Raw genomic sequence first — 17,646 nt, 5'->3', positions numbered from 1 at the left:
GGGGGGGGGGGAGTGAGAAAGGATGTTGACCTTGGCCCCTGAACTACCTAGACATGTATGCACACACATACATATACAGTAAAGAAAGCGTGTGAGAGCTGGGTATGGTGCTCACATCTGTAATCCCAATACTTAAAAGAAGCTGTGGCAAGAAAATTGGCACGAGTTTGAGGACAGCCTGGGCTACAGTTAGACCCTGTCTCAGAGGAGGAGAAGGAGGGGATTGAGAATTACTTGTGGTTCAGCGGTAAAGCATTTATCATAGTGTTCCATCAGTCTGTGGGTTGATCCCAATACACAGCAAAAACAGAAGATGCGCAGGCTTCTCCTTGCTGGGAGGTTTTCTAGTCGGTGAGACACATTTTCACCAGCCTGAGAGGTGAGTGAAGGCTGGAGTAGGCCTTTTAATGTGTCCTGGAGCAACTGGACCTTCGGATTCCTAATCTCTGGATTCCTTTTGGATCTGGGAACCGAAAGGCCAACGGATGATGACCCCCTCCCCCCACCCCACTCCTACGACCGCAGTTCATGCTCCTACATTTACTCTGCTCAACCCAAGATCCATCCCGTGCCCTGGCTTTCCCAATGGCTGTTTCTGGTTCCTTGTACCCGTGTGAGATTGGCCCCGTCTCCCAGCATGCCCTGGGCTACCCTCCGGGACACCTCACGCGGTGCATGGTGGGGAAGCTAGCTGGCCCATAGTGGGCCATGGCAGCGAAAGGTGCTCTGTGTGGTTTCATCTTCCTGGAGGGCAGAATGGTGTATCCAGATCCATGGGAAGAAGGAAGGTGGGGCCTCAGTGGTGGTCATGGCCAGGCCCCGCCTCCTCAGTAGGCCCTGCCCTTCATGTACACTTGACGCTAGTGTGGAGATTTAGCCTTCTACAGAGAATGATGCCCTGGGATTTGATTTCTGGGTGCCTCCTTTATGGTCCTCCAAAAAGGCTGACAAGTGTATGAGGAGAAAATGGAGGCTCAACATCTTTTTTTCTTTCCTTCTCTCTCTCTCTCTCTCTCTCTCTCTCTCTCTCTCTCTCTCTCTTCTTTTCCAAGTCAGGGTTTCTTAACGCTGTGGCTTCCAAAAGTGTTTTAAAGAGACCGTGTGTTTGTGGCTTCTTAGCCTCTTGGCTAAGATGTACAGAGCTCTTTTGTGGGTTGGCCTCTTCTGGGGTGGGGGTATAGGCTGGGGACCTAGGAGGCAGCAACTCACTGGAATTCTTTCCCTCTCTTTCTACAGGACAGAGTAACCACAGAGAGAACAGTCCTTTCCTTTGCCCTTTGGAAGCTTCCAGAGGAAGTGACTACTATGACAGGAACCTGGCACTGTTTGAGGTATGTAGGGAGCCATTCAGGTGTGGTTGCCAGTTGGGTGGTTAGCAGGGGCTTCTCCAGACCCTCAGCTAAGCAGCAGGCTGGCTTCTCTTCCAGTCCTCCTGCCTGCCCTCCCCACTTTGCAGCCAGCCAGGCTGTGATTCTCACATTGCCTTCTGAGACCCACTTGCAACCCTACCTCCGTCTCCAGGGCCATTACCTTGCCTTCCTTGCAGCCCCTCACCACGGTGGCTGCTCCCTCACTCTTTCCTCTTCCTTCCATTCCTGGGGCTTCTCTCAGCCCTGGGCTCCACACTCTGCTGTGGATAGAATCTTTCTTTTCTGGTTGGCTCCTCAAACTCCCCTGCCCCTCTGGATACAGAGGCCTATTTTCCTCTTGTATCTGGCCCACTCTGCCCTCCATAGCTACAGCTATGGTGGACGCCATGGTGGACTCCATGGTGGACACGTCTCTAAGAAAGGCTCCCACAGTTGTGCCTTAACAACTGGAATTTTTCCTTTTCAGACCCAACCTGAGGAGTAAAGATCTGGATTTAAGACATGGTTCAGATTCCTAAACTCTGAACTGGTACACTCACCTGCCTCACAGTCAAGTAATATAGGCTTCTCAATCTCCACACATCCAAAGAGCCTACATCTTCACTCATCACTGTCAACCAGGCTCCCTGTGTATAGGGTCAGAAAGGGTCTGACAGACAAATGCCTAATTAAGACAGGGGACGGGTGGCAGGGAGCGTCACAGCAGGTAGTAAAGTCACAGTGCTAAGGCCACAGGGGCAGGGAAATCTTAGACCCTGTGAGTGTTAGAAGTCTTATGGTCTGCCCCCCCCCAACAATAAGGAGGGCAACAAACACCTCCCTTGGAGATTGAGGTGTGTTTTTCATAGACCAGGGCTTGAGGACACCAGACAGAAAGGTTAGGGTTCAGGCAGACAACTGATTATAATTGTTCCAGATATCCCTCTTCTGTCTTTCTTGGTCTTCCTGAGGTGACCTGTGTGTGTGTGTATGTGTTGAGGTAGATATGAATCCCAGAGACCTAGCCATAGCTTCAAAGTGGCCAGCCAGGCAGGATGAAGTGTGCAATCTGTCTGCCTGCCAGCGGGCCTGCCCTTCCTTCTCCCCTGAGGCGGGTGATTTTCACAAATGAGCTGGCAGTGATTACAGCCAAGGTGGGGCAGAGAAAAGCAGCCGCTGGGTCTTTGAGTGCTGCCTTCTGGGGTGTGGTGCCCACACCTGCCCAGTTAGCTTGCTTGGGCTTCCCCGGGCAAGAGCTGGGATCAAGTCCAGGCCTGCCTCAGGGCTTGGAACTGGGCCAGCAGCCAAGTTGCTGGCTACACACAGGTAGCCTGACACTGGCCTGGCCTGGCCCATTGCCATTTTGCCCCGTGGCTCTGTTTACAGGAGGAACTGGACATACGCCCAAAGGTGTCATCTCTCCTGGGCAAGCTTGTCAGCTACACCAACCTCACCCAAGGAGCCAAGGAACATGAGGAAGCTGAGAGTGGGGAAGGTGCCCGTCGGAGAGCTGCCAAGGTGAGCAAGGCAATGTCAGCAGAAGGGCCACATCTGGGGAGACAGAGAGATGACCATGGAATTAGATGTTTCTCTTTGTGGTGTTGAGTACACTTGGACCAGTGGGTGATGGGCATGGAGGGTGAGAACTGAATGCCTTAAGCTGAAGACAGTTCAGAGGCTAAGAGCTAAGGAGGAATCTTGAGAGCAGAGGGCCAGAGGAACCTCAAAAGCAACAGGAAGAACAATAGCTCCTAGTTATGAGCTGTCAGTGTATGATACACTGTTTTAAGAGTGGACTCAAATCGGACAGTGGTGTCACGTCTTTAGTCCCAGCACTTGGGAGGCAGAGGCAGGCTGATCTCTGTGAGCTCGAGACCAGCCTGGTCTACAAGAGCTAGTTCTAAGACAGCCTCCAAAGATACACAGGGAAACCCTGTTTCTGTCTCGGAAAAAAAAGAGCGGACTCAGGTTGGCTGGACAGTAGTGGCACACACCTTTAATCCCAGCACTCAGGAGGTAGAGGCAGATGAGTCTAAGAGTGGACCCAGGATCTAGAATATTATTTTCACAGAAAGAGCTTTGAGACAGAAGCCTGGCTTGCTGGTACACACCTGGAGTCTTAGTGGTCATAAAAGGGCTGAAGGAGGCAGAATGATTGAGTCTAGGCATTCCCAAAAGCTAGGGGCAAGTAGCTGTGCTTGGAAGGAGCTGCGGTCTGATTCCGCTGTGGCATTCTCCTTGGCAGTAAACACAAAGCAAAGTAATTCCTGGTTGAAATAAACCAGGTTACCAGCTGGAGACCTGCTTATGAGATGTGGGGATTTCTGAGGTGAGTCCAGGAGAGTAAGCCCAGCTAAAGTGTATCCTTTACCTTTTACCTTCTGCTGTGGAAGTCAGCCCACTCTTCAGAGAGGGCAGCTATATCTTGAGGTGATCTAGACCTTATCCCACCTTGTTCTACTGGTTGTGATTTTGTTGGCATCTTCTGAACTCAGCCAGGTGGTGGTGGCTCACGCCTTTAGTCCCAGCACTCTGGAGGTAGAGGCTGGTGGATCTCTGTGAGTCCAAGGCCAGCCCGGTCTACATGGTGATTTATAGAACAGTCAAAGCTACATGGTGAAACCTTGTCTTGAAAAACAAAGATAGCAAGAACTCTACGTAGCCATCCCTATCCAGCCCTGCAGGAGTGGTCTCAACTCCAAAGAGTATTGCTTAGTGCTGGTAGGATCCTGGGGCAATGCCGGGGAGCTAGTGGCTGGTAGTGAAAAAGCCAAGAAAGGTCTGTGGGAGAGAAGCCTGAGTTAGTAAGGAACTGTGGCCCTATGGCTTAATCGGGAGCTTGTGAAGATGCTCAGCCACCCAGTTTACCTGATCCTAGTACAATGATGTGAGAAGGTAGCTAACAGTCCTAGGTCCACTGGCTGATCCATGGAGAGAGGAGGAGACTGGCCAAATCTAATAGAAGCCAGGGAGCCATGGGCCTTAGAAAAGAAGGCTTGAAGCAGGGAGGGTGGGCCTCCAATCAGACCATGCCAGTACTGAAAGTCAGCTTCTTCTCTCTGGCAGCCACTTCTGCTCTAACCCAGTGACCTTCTGAGGCTGCCAGGGGTTATTTAGGGATGCAAAAAGCATTTCCGGCCCAGCCCTTTTCCACACTGCCCTTTAGAGTGACTCAGCCTTAGGATGGGGGTAGAAATAGGAGCTCTTGCTACTACCACTACCCAGTAGGTGGTGTACTCTGAGAAGGGCACCAGAACCCAGGATGAGGTTTATCTCTCACCCATACAGCCTTGTGCACCAGTGTGTGCAAGGTTTTGTTCTTACTCAGGCTCTTTTGAAGACCCTCAGGCCCCAGGCCTGGCCCAGCTTCAGGGCAAAGGAGGATTTTCTGGGGTTCTGTGGATGCTCCCAGGACCCCACTGCCCTGGGTTGTATCAGTGTTGACTCTGCACACACAGCCTCCTGGGTAGCCCTTCACATGCCCTTACAGAGTTCAGAAACGGCCATCTATATGTTAGAGCTTTCTCACTTGCTCACAGTGTGATTTCTGTTCTGTCTGTGAGACTTCTGAAACAGGAGGGGACTTAGAAAATACCACTCACTGGTTTCAGGAGCACTTTGGGGAGACTTGTCGGGCTTGTTGGTGTTAGAACAGCAAACAGTGTTAGATAGCTCTCTAGAGGAACAGTGCTATATATATATATATATATATATATATATATATATATATGTATATATATATTGAATATATAGAGAGATTCTGATATATAAAGAATCTATATAGAGAGATTATATATAAAGATGTGTGTGTGTGTGTGTGTGTGTGTGATTTACTAGACCTTATCTCAAAAGCAAATGAACATTAGAAGAAGGGAAAGAGGCAATTTTTTGGTGTGTGGGATGGGTTAAGGTTTAGAATCTTATGCATAAGGTTTAGAGCCTTACACGTATGACAAGAATAGTGTCTTGTCTGTCAAGATGGCTCAGTGGGTAAAAGTTCTCTCAAACTAAAGCCTAATGACTTTAGTTTGAGAGAACTGATGCTGAGCACTGTCCTCTGGCACATGTACATGTGAATGTGCGTGCCACACTCACACACACACAGTAATGATTAAAAAGAAGAGCCGGGTGATGGTGGTGCACATCTTCAGTCCCAGTACTCGGGAGGCAGAGAGGCAGGCAGATCTCTGTGAGTTCGAATCCAGCCTGGTCTCCAGAGCGAGTTCCAGGACAGCCAGGTCTGTTACACAGAGAAACCCTGTCTCAAGAAACAAAACAAAATAAAAAACCAAAAAGAAAGAGAAATCAGCTCTCATATCTTCCTAGTCTGAACTGTCTTCCTATGGGAGAACTTATAGAAATAAACTTGCTTCTGCTTCTACCTCGTGTGCTGCACTGGACCCCAGGTATAGAGGCTGTTAAGTGACTAGATGCTCCTTCCTGTGGCATAGCTGGACCTCTCTGATGCTGTGTGCCCCTTCCCCTCCTGTCCTTTTAGGCACCCAGCATGGGCACCCTTATGGGAGTGTACCTTCCCTGCCTGCAGAATATCTTTGGGGTCATCCTTTTCCTGCGGCTGACCTGGATGGTGGGCACAGCTGGTGTACTGCAGGCCCTCCTCATCGTACTCATCTGCTGCTGCTGTGTGAGTGTCCCAGGGGGGCTGGAGCTGGGCTGGGCACAGGACACATTGCTCCACAGAGCCCACCCAGCTGAGCTGCTCATTCAAGCCTTCCTTCCTACAGACCCTGCTGACAGCCATCTCCATGAGTGCCATTGCCACCAATGGTGTGGTTCCAGGTGAGTAAATGCTACCTGTGGGCCCGTTGCAAGGAACATGGCTTAGAATCCTCCTGAATCTGCCTGCTATCCTCCATTGCCCCTCCTTCCCAGGGAATTTTCTGGTAGGGTCCCATCCTTGACTCTAAGAGAATGCCTCCTAAGAGCTTTCTTGCTCAACAGAATTTGAAATGGCTGTTGTGCTTTGTTAATATAAAAGTAGTGTGCCCTTCCCAAGAAAGAACAATGCATATTTACTATAAGAGAGCTTAAATGGCAAGAAACAGAATGGAAAACCAAAAGCACCCATAACCTCACCCAGCTGAGTTCATTACTGCTAGCTTTTGAAGGTACATGGTCTTAGGAGCTTACAAAGTATTTGTCTCTGTGTGTATACAATTCATATTTCCCATATATATGTACTTATATATGTTTATGTATTTCCCCAACTTTGAACATTTTCTTTAAAGCAAGTTACTTTATGCTGGGATATAACCAGTTTATGGAATAGTCTCCTATTCCATGGATTCTTCATTTTTAACATTGTTTTTTGTTTTGTTTTGTTTTTGTCTTTTGAGACAGTCTCACTATGTAGCCTTGGTTGGCCTGGAACTCTCTATGTAATCCAGGCTGGCTCTGAACTTGAAGTGCTTCTGCCTCCTAAGTGCTGGAATTACAGGCACATGCCACTACACCAACCTTTTTTTGTTGTTGGTTTTTCCCACTACTGCATTGTCATGACAGTCTGGAACACACTTGATACTTCTTGTAGGGAAGTCCTAGAGGAGGGGTTGCAACTTAAAAGAAATTGACCCCTTTTGCCTATTACTCACTAGACTTTCAAGAGAGGACTTAACAGCAGTCCTGAATCATTCTTGTCTCTGTGCTCTTACCACTGTGGGGCCATGTTGACTGCCAGTTTTCTAGGGATGCTAGGTTCCGATAGATACAAAGACTTGGATCAGGCCTGTCCTGAGCCATGGGGACAAAAACTGGACAAGACGCTGATGCTGCCTTGGTCTGTTAAAGAGAAAAGTAGTCTTTGTCCTTTTAGGTGGTTGTGGAGGTTCGGTGTGAGGGAGATCTCACTGAAGAGTTAGTCTTGATCTGTGTACACTTTTTCCATTATAGCTGGTGGCTCCTACTTCATGATTTCCCGTTCACTGGGACCAGAATTTGGAGGTGCTGTGGGCCTGTGCTTCTACCTGGGAACAACATTTGCAGCAGCCATGTATATCCTTGGGGCCATTGAGATCTTGCTGGTGAGTTGTGCTAAGTCTTGGTCAGCCCTAGTTGTGTCCAGTCTCTCTCAGCCTTAGAGGCTGGTAGCACTTTCCTTATCCTTGGATGAGGTCTGGGGTTTTCTTTTTTTTTTTTTTTTTTTTTTTTTTTTTGGTTTTTCGAGACAGGGTTTCTCTGTGTAACTTTGGAGCCTATCCTGGCACTCGCTCTTGTAGACCAGGCTGGTCTCGAACTCACAGAGATCCACCTGCCTCTGCCTCCTGAGTGCTGGGATTAAAGGTGTGCTCCACCAACACCCAGCTGAGGTCTGGGGTTTTCTAATAGAAGGCTTCAAGGGAGAAGGGTCATTGCTCATATCTGTCCCTGCTTTACACATGTGCTAGTTTGGGCCAAGCAGGGGAGAGACCTGGTTGCCTTCACCTTGGCCTGGATATTTCTACCCGAACACTATTTGAGCCATGGCAGGGGGTCTGCCAAGTGTTGAATTGGGCTGATCTTGATGGTGACAAAGAGGGTGCCTCCTAGCCTTTTCTGGGCCCTGACAGCTCTGTCTCCCCCAGACTCTGTGCCAGGGTCCTTTCAATCTATTTTCTCCTTGTCCTTAAGACAGAGTGAACAGCCGTAGACTGCTCTCTTGAGTCCGATGGGTGTTATCTCAGATCCAGCTCTCTACTCACCAAGGAATGGCCTAGGCCAATGGGAGAGAGGCCTTGGGGGAAGCATGGTGACATGAGGAGAGTGACACAGGGTGACAGGTACCCTTCGAGATCCAGAGAATCTGGATGTTTAGAGACACTGTGTGGCACTACCAGCCAGAAGCCAGGACCTTTTGTCTAGATCTTCTGAGTGTTTGTTTTCTATTTCTCACATTTCTTCTGTGTTATTTGGAATTGTGTAAGGAGATGTGTCTCTTCTCCCCGGTGTATTTGTTTATTCAACCATGTATTTATATGGGCTTCTAAAGGTTTGTTTTGTCCTCCGAGTTATTGGGTATAATCTGATACTGCTCCCCTCCCCTCCCCTCCCCTCCCCTCCCATCTCCTCCCCTCCTTCCTCTCCTATACTAGTTTTGTTGAACTACAACATGCATGGCAAGCAATTCACTACCCATTCAAAAAGTGTACCTCTCAGGGACCAGTGAATGGCTTAGTGTTCAACCCTCAGGACTCACACGATGGAAGACAGGAACTGACTCCTGCACATTGTCCTCTGACCTCCATACCTGCACTGTGGCTCATGCATGTCCTCCACTCTAAATAAATAAATGTTTCTTCTTTAGCATTCCAGCTCAAGAGGCTAAGGCAGGATAAGTCTGAAGTCAGTCTGACTACATAGCAAAACCTGTCTCAGTATATATATGGAAGAAGCAGCAGCTGGGTGTGAAGGTGCCACCTTTAATTCCAGCACTCGGGAGGCAAAACAGGTGGATTCTGTGAGTTCAAGGCCAGCCTGGTCTGCACAGAGTTCCCGGACATCCAGAGCTACATAGTGAGATAATGTCAAAAATAAAAAAAAGAAAGAAAGAAAAGAAAAGAAAAGAAAGGAAGGAAGAAGGAAAGAAAGAAAATGAAGAAAGCTCCTGGTTTCCAGTATACTCATAAGGATGTAACCACTGCCAGAATTGGTTTAGAACATCATTACTCTAAGAGAACCTTCATTAGTAATCATTCTCGCTTCTCCCCAGCCCTTAACAGACATTAACCTGCATTCTGTCTCTGTGGGTTTGCTCTTCTGGACATTTCATAGACATGGAATCATACACCATTGGTCTTCTGTAATTGTTTTCTTGTAGATAACACTTTTAAAAAGAAAACCAAATGACAGGTTGAATCCCCAGACAGAAGACTGAAACTAGAGCTTCTTTCTTCTTGTTTCAGACCTACATTGCTCCACCAGCTGCCATCTTTCAGCCATCTGGTACTCATGACATGTCAAGTGCCACCTTGAACAACATGCGGGTGTATGGGACCATTTTTCTGACTTTTATGACCCTGGTGGTGTTTGTTGGTGTCAAGTATGTGAACAAATTTGCCTCACTTTTCCTGGCCTGTGTGATCATCTCCATCCTTTCCATTTACGCTGGAGGCATCAAGTCTATTTTTGACCCTCCTGTGTTTCCGTAAGTAACTAGGGCATTTGTCAAGCCATTGCATTGACATCCTTTCTAAGCCTCAGATGCTCTGTAACCTTCAGGTTGCTGGGTGGGAATGGGTGAGGGCTCCAGTCGAGCAGTTGCCAGTGCTTCTCTCCCTGCAGGGTGTGCATGCTGGGCAATAGGACCCTGTCTCGGGACCAGTTTGACATCTGTGCCAAGACAGTTATGGTGGACAATGAGACAGTGGCCACCCGGCTGTGGAGTTTCTTCTGCCACAGCCCCAACCTTACTGCTGACTCCTGTGACCCCTACTTCCTGCTCAACAATGTGACTGAAATCCCTGGCATACCTGGGGCAGCTGCTGGTGTGCTCCAGGGTGGGTCCTCCCTCCTGTCTCCTAGCCCCACCATATCCCCAGCCCGCAGGCTGAGCAGGAAAGCAGAACACAGAGCTGTCCTTGTGTGGCCAGATTAAGAGAGGGGAGCAGGTTTGGCTGCTTTCCCTGCTCAGCAGTGTCCTTTTAGCCTGGCTCCTAGTGGCTGAATTTTGGGTGAACAGGGCCTGTTTGGCCAAAATCCCAGGCCTGCAGCAAACCCTGTAAAGTTCTGGCATTCCCTCTTCCCTAGCTATTAGCCCCTGATGCTGTGGGGGATGTTCCCACAAGAGTCATAAAGGGCCTCTGTCTGGGAGTCAGGCAGTAGTGAGGTCCAGGCTGATGAAGGTTCAGTCACCTTTATCTGTTATAGTTCTAACAGGACAGCTTCCTGTCTGGTCAAAGTACTCCTAGGGAAGACACTGTAGTCACTGTGCTCAGGCTGTCCCCAGAATTCCCAGAGCTTCCGGACATCTGTAGGATCTTGCTGTGCTGCCCCACACTTCCCTGGGGACACCAGTGGTGCTGTAGTGGTAATGCTCCTGCTTCTACAGAGAACCTATGGAGTGCTTACCTGGAGAAGGGCGAGGTTGTGGAGAAGCATGGGCTGCCCTCTACAGATACCCTTGGCCTGAAGGAGAGCCTATCCCTCTATGTGGTGGCAGACATTGCCACATCCTTCACTGTGCTGGTTGGCATCTTTTTCCCTTCTGTAACAGGTAAGGTCTTCATGCCCACACACTTAGCCCTACCCCAAATCCTGGAGAATCCCTGAGGGATTCTTGTCTTTTTTGGAGGCATCATGGCTGGCTCAAACCGTTCCGGGGACCTCCGTGATGCTCAGAAGTCTATCCCGGTGGGGACCATTCTGGCCATTGTTACCACTTCACTTGTGTGTATCCTTTCCCAGGCATGGTGGGGCAGGTGTCAAAAGGTACTTCTTTGTATGTAAGTTGCCAGACAGTGTGTGTGGACACACCAAACACATACAAGCATGGCTACCTTAATCCCCGGTTGCATACCATGGGACCTTCTGATGTCCGCAGGTCGAGGCTATGGCTGTGAAGATCACTAGGGTGCTATGTGGGGCATGAGTTGGGGCTACAGTTTGGCAGAAACCTAGCTTCCTTAATACAACCCAGACTTCAGCAGTGTGATTCTCTTTGGTGCCTGCATTGACGGTGTAGTGCTCCGGGACAAGTGAGTGAGCCATGCCCCTCCCTGTCAGCATTTTCTGCCCTCACTCCAGCCCATCCCTCACCACCCCATGGTCCCACACATCTCAGGCAGTTGACTTCTAGTAACGATCTGTGTAATCAGGTAGATCAGGCTCCTCCATGACTTTTGCTTCGGAGATGACGGTGATGTTAAGATCAAGGATGAGGTAAAGGGCAAAGATACAAAGTTAAGGGCTGGCTTCTGGTCTCCACTACAAGTTAGAGCCTGTCCTCTCAGCCTTTCTCCCTGACCCCTGACATCCCTTACTCCGGATGGCCCCACCCGGGGCTTAGAGGGCTTCTCATTGGGAGCATGGTCTGAGCCTGGCCTCTGCAGGTATGGTGACGGCGTCAGCAGGAACCTGGTGGTGGGCACCTTGGCCTGGCCTTCACCCTGGGTCATTGTCGTCGGCTCCTTCTTCTCAACATGTGGTGCTGGCCTCCAAAGCCTTACTGGAGCACCACGCTTATTGCAAGCCATTGCCAAGGATAACATCATCCCCTTCCTCCGGGTAAGTCCTCCTGTGTGCCCCCCACAGCCTTGATGCTCTTGGCCCCCCATCCTGGTAAGGGGAAAGGCAGATTCAGAGGCAGCATGGCTTGCCTGCACTGGCAGTCATCCAGAAGGAGCTACTGAAAGCTTCTTTGACCCTATGTGCTGTTAGTGGCTCTGTTTAGACCCAGAATCCTCGTAGCTTGTCTATGCTTCATCCAAAGCAGAGAAGTAGAGTCAGAGAAATTTGCAACTCCCGTAAGGATAGACATCAGGGAGTCTAAGGGATCAGCGGGATGATAGAGAATTATGATACAGGTTATGACTTGGGGCTACAGATGGGAGTTGTGGTGGTGGTAGAAGCAGCTCGTTTTCTGGTGCCTGCAGGTGTTTGGCCATGGGAAAGCAAATGGTGAGCCAACGTGGGCACTCCTCCTGACGGCACTCATCGCTGAACTGGGCATCCTCATTGCCTCCCTTGACATGGTGGCCCCCATTCTGTCCATGTGAGCTGGGGGAAGGGCAAAGGGTAGTCTTGGGAAAGCTCCTTAAACTTAAGTAACCTCAGCTGAGGACCCCAGCACCTCCCCATGGTCCTGTCTGGTGTCTAGGGTGCCACTGTGCAATTGGCTGGGCTAAGTGGGGAGCTGGCAGGGCTGTTAACCCTGGTTTCAGAAACCAGCCTGTTACATCCACAGAGACTGAAGAAACTAACAGACTCTATGCCCTATGGTAGGAGCCGCCCTAGAGCAGAAGGCCAGCAGATGCCCACTCTAAAAAGGGCAAGCACCTGGTCTCTTGCCTTACCAAAGCCACCACTGTCCCATTCATTATTTTCCATGTTCTGTAAGCTGAGGAAATGAGTGTGCTAAGGACTTTTGCAGGTGGTGGCCAACATGATTCCTAGAATCTCTGAGCTTGATTTCTATAGTTACCTGTGCCCGTTCTGCTCCATGGCTGGTGGTCCTTACTTGTTCAGTTGTAAAAGGGCTTTGCTTCTTTCACTCGACTTACAGACCTGAGCAGACTCCAGCCCTGCCCCCAGCCAGGCCTGTCACATCTGAGTTCTCTTATCTTCCTGGCACTCTCCACTCCCCATAGAAGTGCATACCTCAAGCTATTCTTGCTGGAGGCATCTTGAGTGGTCTGTCCTGCCTAAGCTAAAGGAAATAGGTGTCATGTGGCTCTTGCTGGCGGTCCTTTGTTGGGACTTACTCCCCCATGGGAGTTCCTGCCCCGGCATCTCTCTCCCTTTGGCCTTCCTCTTCATCACCAAGGATGCAGTGTGATGCCCTGTCCCCTCAGCCCTCTGTTCCCTAGCTGACACCTCAGAAGGGCTCACACAGCCTGCCTTGCCCGTGTCCTAACTCCACGCACATCACAGCATCCCATCTCTTACACAGAACAAAATTATATGGTCTTTGTCATGTTTTCCTGACTTACCCCCTGACTTCCAAATGCTTGACAGCCCCCATTCATCACTGTCTGGGCCACAAACTTAAACATTATCTTGTCATCTGTCACCCTGAGGCTTCTCCAGCGTTCTTGACATTGTCCTAGTCCTGCTCTCCCCTCATTACTCCTGGACTTTGTTCCTTCCTCACTCCCTCTGCTGGTGAATACTTACCCATCCTCCACCACTGGGCTCTGAGGACATTTTCTTAATACTGCCATCTGCATCAGGCCCTAGGAGTGGGTACCTTGGGGGTTAGGAGCCTGGTATCAGGCGCCAAGGAAGCTTCTCTGCTCTGACTGCCTCCTGGTACTGCAGGTTCTTTCTGATGTGTTACCTGTTTGTAAACTTGGCCTGTGCTGTGCAGACGCTTCTGAGGACCCCCAACTGGCGGCCCCGATTCAAATACTATCACTGGTGAGTGCCTGCCTGCTGGATCCCTGGGGCAAGTCCCTTGATAATTGGCCATATTGGGGAAGCCACAAGCTCCATTCCGGAGAAAGTCTGAGTTTCCTAGGCAGCCTTTGCTCTTGAAACACTATGAGGAGGGAGATTCTCTGACCTGCTTCTCACATCCAGCTTGTGACTTGGGGCCTGTAAGGGCCACCAGAGTATGGGACCAACTATGACCTGGATTCCTGATTCTTATCCTCTCATCTCTTTCCCAGGGCACTGTCTTTCCTAGGCATGAGTCTCTGCCTGGCTCTTATGTTTGTCTCCTCCTGGTACTATGCCCTAGTTGCCATGCTCATTGCGGGCATGATCTACAAGTACATTGAGTACCAAGGGTGAGTGAAGGGTTACTGTTGGCCTGGTAATAGCTTGTATAGCATTGCGCATGTCTGGTTGAACAGTTAGAATGGTCTGAGTGTTGGGTTGGTGGTGGCAGGCTGTGCCAGCTTTGCTTTTTGTTCTGTGGTTGGGGACTGTGACTCAAGGCCTGGCCTTCCTTCAGCCCATATTCACATAGAAATCCCTGGGTAAAGGGAAAGAAATGTATATCAGTAGTAAAGTACTCACTTAGCATGCCGAAGAGGGAGGAAGGGAAATCTTTGGGTGGAACCAGGGGCTCAGTAGCTTGTTGTGACATCTGTAGGGCTGAGAAGGAGTGGGGTGACGGGATTCGAGGCCTGTCCCTGAGTGCTGCACGCTATGCACTGTTGAGGCTGGAAGAAGGGCCTCCTCATACCAAAAACTGGCGGTAAGTTCATGCCCAGACTGACAGGCCATCTCAGGGTTCTTAGGGAACACTGAAGGTGGGGGGTTCTATAGCTCTCCTTGGGAGGTTGTAGGAGATACCCTCTTGCTTGTTGAGCCCTTGAATGTGTGCTGCCCAAACTTGTGGGAGTCTAAATTCTGAGACTGAAAGAAAAAGGCTTTGGGGAAAGTCCAGGCCTGTATCTCAGGCTGCCTAACTGTCTGACCACTGCAGGCCTCAGCTCCTGGTGCTGCTGAAGCTAGACGAAGACCTTCATGTGAAGTACCCCCGGCTCCTCACCTTTGCCTCCCAGCTTAAGGCTGGGAAGGGCCTGACAATTGTTGGCTCTGTCATCCAGGGCAGCTTCTTAGAGAGCTATGGTGAGGCCCAGGCTGCTGAGCAGGTAATGACCAGGGGTGGGAAAACAGCTCAGCTCAGCCAAATCAATGGTGACTGGGGTGCAGCAGATATACATGGGAGGGGACCATTCCGGGCCACTGTGTCCAGCCAGATGGACAACACTGCTATTGTCTTCAAGCTTGAATAAGTATAGTTGTCCCACCTTGAAACCCTGGCCTGTGGGCTGGCAAACACCTCAGTGGGTAGTGACACTCATGTGTAGACCTAAGTTTGATTCCCGAATCCTGCAAGGTTTCAGATGAGACCCATTCCCATGTGATGCTGTGTGCTTGCACTGCATTCACAGTCACATACACACATCACGTTAACACACACATAAAATACATACAATTCAGAAAATGTGACCTGTGGATGGGCAGCTTGCTCCAAGGTCTCTGCAACTAGCCCTAGAGTTCTAGTTAGGATCCCAGTTGGATCCCAGTTGGAAACTGATGGGCCTTGCCTTTTGATGCTCTTGTATTCCCCACAGACAATCAAGAACATGATGGAGATTGAGAAAGTAAAAGGCTTCTGCCAGGTAGTGGTGGCCAGCAAGGTTCGAGAGGGACTGGCCCACCTCATCCAGTCTTGTGGCCTGGGCGGCATGAGACATAACTCCGTGGTGCTGGGCTGGCCCTACGGCTGGCGACAGAGTGAGGACCCTCGTGCCTGGAAGACCTTTATTGGTGTGTGAGGGTCTGGCATCTAAGCTGGGCCAGGGACCAAGGGCCAGGGTTAAAGTGAGGTGGCAGAGACCAGAGGGTCACAGGCTGGTAGTCAGCAGTGACCCTCCTCCCTAGACACTGTGCGCTGTACCACAGCTGCCCACCTGGCCCTGCTGGTGCCAAAGAACATAGCTTTCTACCCCAGCAACCATGAGCGCTACCTGGAGGGCCACATTGACGTGTGGTGGATCGTGCATGATGGAGGCATGCTTATGCTTTTGCCCTTCCTGCTACGCCAACATAAGGTGTGCCAGTTGGTCGGGCATGGGTGAGGGTAGCTGGGCTCCTGGAAGGCTAGGTGTGGTTGAACCACTCACATGCTTCATTGCCACAGGTTTGGAGGAAGTGCCGGATGCGCATTTTCACTGTGGCCCAGATGGATGACAACAGCATCCAGATGAAGAAGGATCTAGCCATCTTCCTGTATCACCTCCGTCTGGAAGCCGAAGTGGAGGTGGTGGAGATGGTGAGCTGCCTGCCCTGCTCAGGCCCTGAGGATCCAGGACCATACAGCCTATACTCATAGCTTCCACTCTCTCCAGCATAACAGTGACATCTCTGCATATACCTATGAGCGGACACTGATGATGGAGCAGCGGTCTCAGATGCTGCGGCAGATGAGGCTGACCAAGACCGAGCGGGATCGAGAAGTAAATGGCTATCTTGGTTCATGCTTGGGTAATGGCCAGATCACACCTTTGAAGACATTGTCTGGTAGAGGAATCAGAATGACTCACTTGACCAGGCATAATGGCTCATATCCATAACAGCAGCACTCAGAAAGCTAAGACCCGTGGATTCCTGTGAGTTTGAGGCTGGCCTGGTCTGCATAATGAGTTCCAGGCCAGCCAAGGCTACATAGTAGAACCCTGTCTTCAAAAACAAACAAAACCAGGCAAACAAAAAGTGGGCAAAAAGCTTATGCCTATAATTCCAGTACTTAGGAAGCTGAGGCAAAAGGCCAGCCTGTCTTGAACTAACAAACAAAAAACCTCACCCATTCCACCTGAACTAGAACCAATCAGTGCCCATTTCCCAGAGGCAGGGTGGTCATGTTAGACCCAGTCAGGCCCCCATTTTCCCAGGGTATCAAGGATACACCCTCTGATTGTCCTCAGGCCCAGCTGGTCAAAGACAGGCACTCAGCCCTGCGGCTAGAGAGCCTTTACTCAGATGAGGAGGATGAGGCTGCAGCAGGGGCTGACAGGATCCAGATGACATGGACCAGAGACAAGTACATGCCTGAGCCCTGGGACCCTAGCCATGCCCCCGACAACTTCCGGGAGCTGGTGCACATTAAGCCGTGAGTACAAATGACGTTGAGGAGGAGTGGGAACAGGCAAACTGTGCAGATGAGCCAAGGACAGAGACCTCTTTGCTAGTTAGTTCTCAGTAGCCTGTGATCAGTTGCTTTGTCTGCAGGGATCAGTCCAATGTACGGCGCATGCACACTGCTGTGAAGCTCAATGAAGTCATTGTCACACGCTCCCATGATGCCCGCCTAGTCCTACTGAACATGCCTGGTCCCCCTAAGAACAGTGAGGGTGATGAGAACTGTATCCTTTTGTGTAAAGGCTGACAGTAGGGAGCTATCCTCTCCTTGAGTGTCCCTGGGTGGCTGGGAAGCAGTAGACTTGGTCCAGTCGCTGCCTCCTTGACCTGATACCCTACAGACATGGAATTCCTTGAAGTGCTGACTGAGGGCCTTGAACGAGTGTTGTTGGTGCGTGGAGGTGGCCGTGAAGTCATCACCATCTATTCCTGAGCCCAGTGGAGTCTCGTGGCCTGGAGTTGGGGTGTCTAGGACAACAGTCCCTACCCCTACACCTACTTGCCAGTTCTGCTTTGCCCAGCCTTGCTTTGGACCAGTTTTGCTAGGTCTCCTGGGAAACCAAGCTTGGACCTGGCAATTTAAATGGATCCGAGGGCCCATGGAGCCTGGGGGATATAGGGATTTTCACCCATACCCCAGTGTAGGCTTATCCTGACTAGAGAAGACTGGTGAGGGTTAATATGGGATTTGAAGTCCCAGTCTGGCCCAGGAGCGCTATTTATTGTATATTTATTGTTTGGATGTCATCATCAGAGAAGAGGGGAGGGATACTAAGAGGGGGAACTGAGCTGGGCCTGCCTGCAGGAAGACCTGGCTCAGGCTGCTGTGGGCAGAGACTCTCATCAAGCCAAGTGGAATGGAGCTGGCCAAGTTGAGCCTGACTTTTTTCAATAAAACATTGTGTATTTCTGGGCGTCCTGCTGCCCCAGCTCTTTTTCCCCTGGCGCCAAGGGAAGAAAGAACTGAACCCAAATCCATAGCCAGATCCCT

The 17,646-nt window shown here is 50.3% G+C and overlaps 1 protein-coding gene across 1 annotated transcript in view; it reads left to right on the top strand.

Moving 5' to 3' along the window:
* The window catches only part of Slc12a4 (solute carrier family 12 member 4), a gene marked incomplete at its 5' end in the record, with an annotated part of 21,792 nt that extends 4,223 nt beyond the window's left edge, over nt 1-17,569 (top strand). The window contains 23 exon segments of the mRNA XM_035442648.1: nt 1,237-1,331; nt 2,736-2,867; nt 5,848-5,994; nt 6,095-6,149; nt 7,260-7,390; nt 9,248-9,489; nt 9,627-9,841; nt 10,393-10,557; nt 10,636-10,734; nt 10,981-11,038; nt 11,393-11,567; nt 11,936-12,054; nt 13,320-13,418; nt 13,670-13,789; nt 14,098-14,202; nt 14,434-14,602; nt 15,089-15,284; nt 15,399-15,568; nt 15,658-15,789; nt 15,866-15,973; nt 16,442-16,626; nt 16,746-16,879; nt 16,997-17,569. Of these exon segments, the coding sequence (XP_035298539.1) occupies nt 1,237-1,331; nt 2,736-2,867; nt 5,848-5,994; nt 6,095-6,149; nt 7,260-7,390; nt 9,248-9,489; nt 9,627-9,841; nt 10,393-10,557; nt 10,636-10,734; nt 10,981-11,038; nt 11,393-11,567; nt 11,936-12,054; nt 13,320-13,418; nt 13,670-13,789; nt 14,098-14,202; nt 14,434-14,602; nt 15,089-15,284; nt 15,399-15,568; nt 15,658-15,789; nt 15,866-15,973; nt 16,442-16,626; nt 16,746-16,879; nt 16,997-17,088 (3,143 nt within the window).
* Nucleotides 17,570-17,646: the final 77 nt, after the last annotated feature.

This window comes from Cricetulus griseus, chromosome 3, assembly GCF_003668045.3.
Source record: "Cricetulus griseus strain 17A/GY chromosome 3, alternate assembly CriGri-PICRH-1.0, whole genome shotgun sequence".
In the NCBI taxonomy this organism is placed as follows: Eukaryota; Metazoa; Chordata; class Mammalia; order Rodentia; family Cricetidae; genus Cricetulus; species Cricetulus griseus.
The sequence above is the reverse complement of the archived record's forward strand: the minus strand, read 5'-3'. Positions and strand labels throughout refer to the sequence as shown.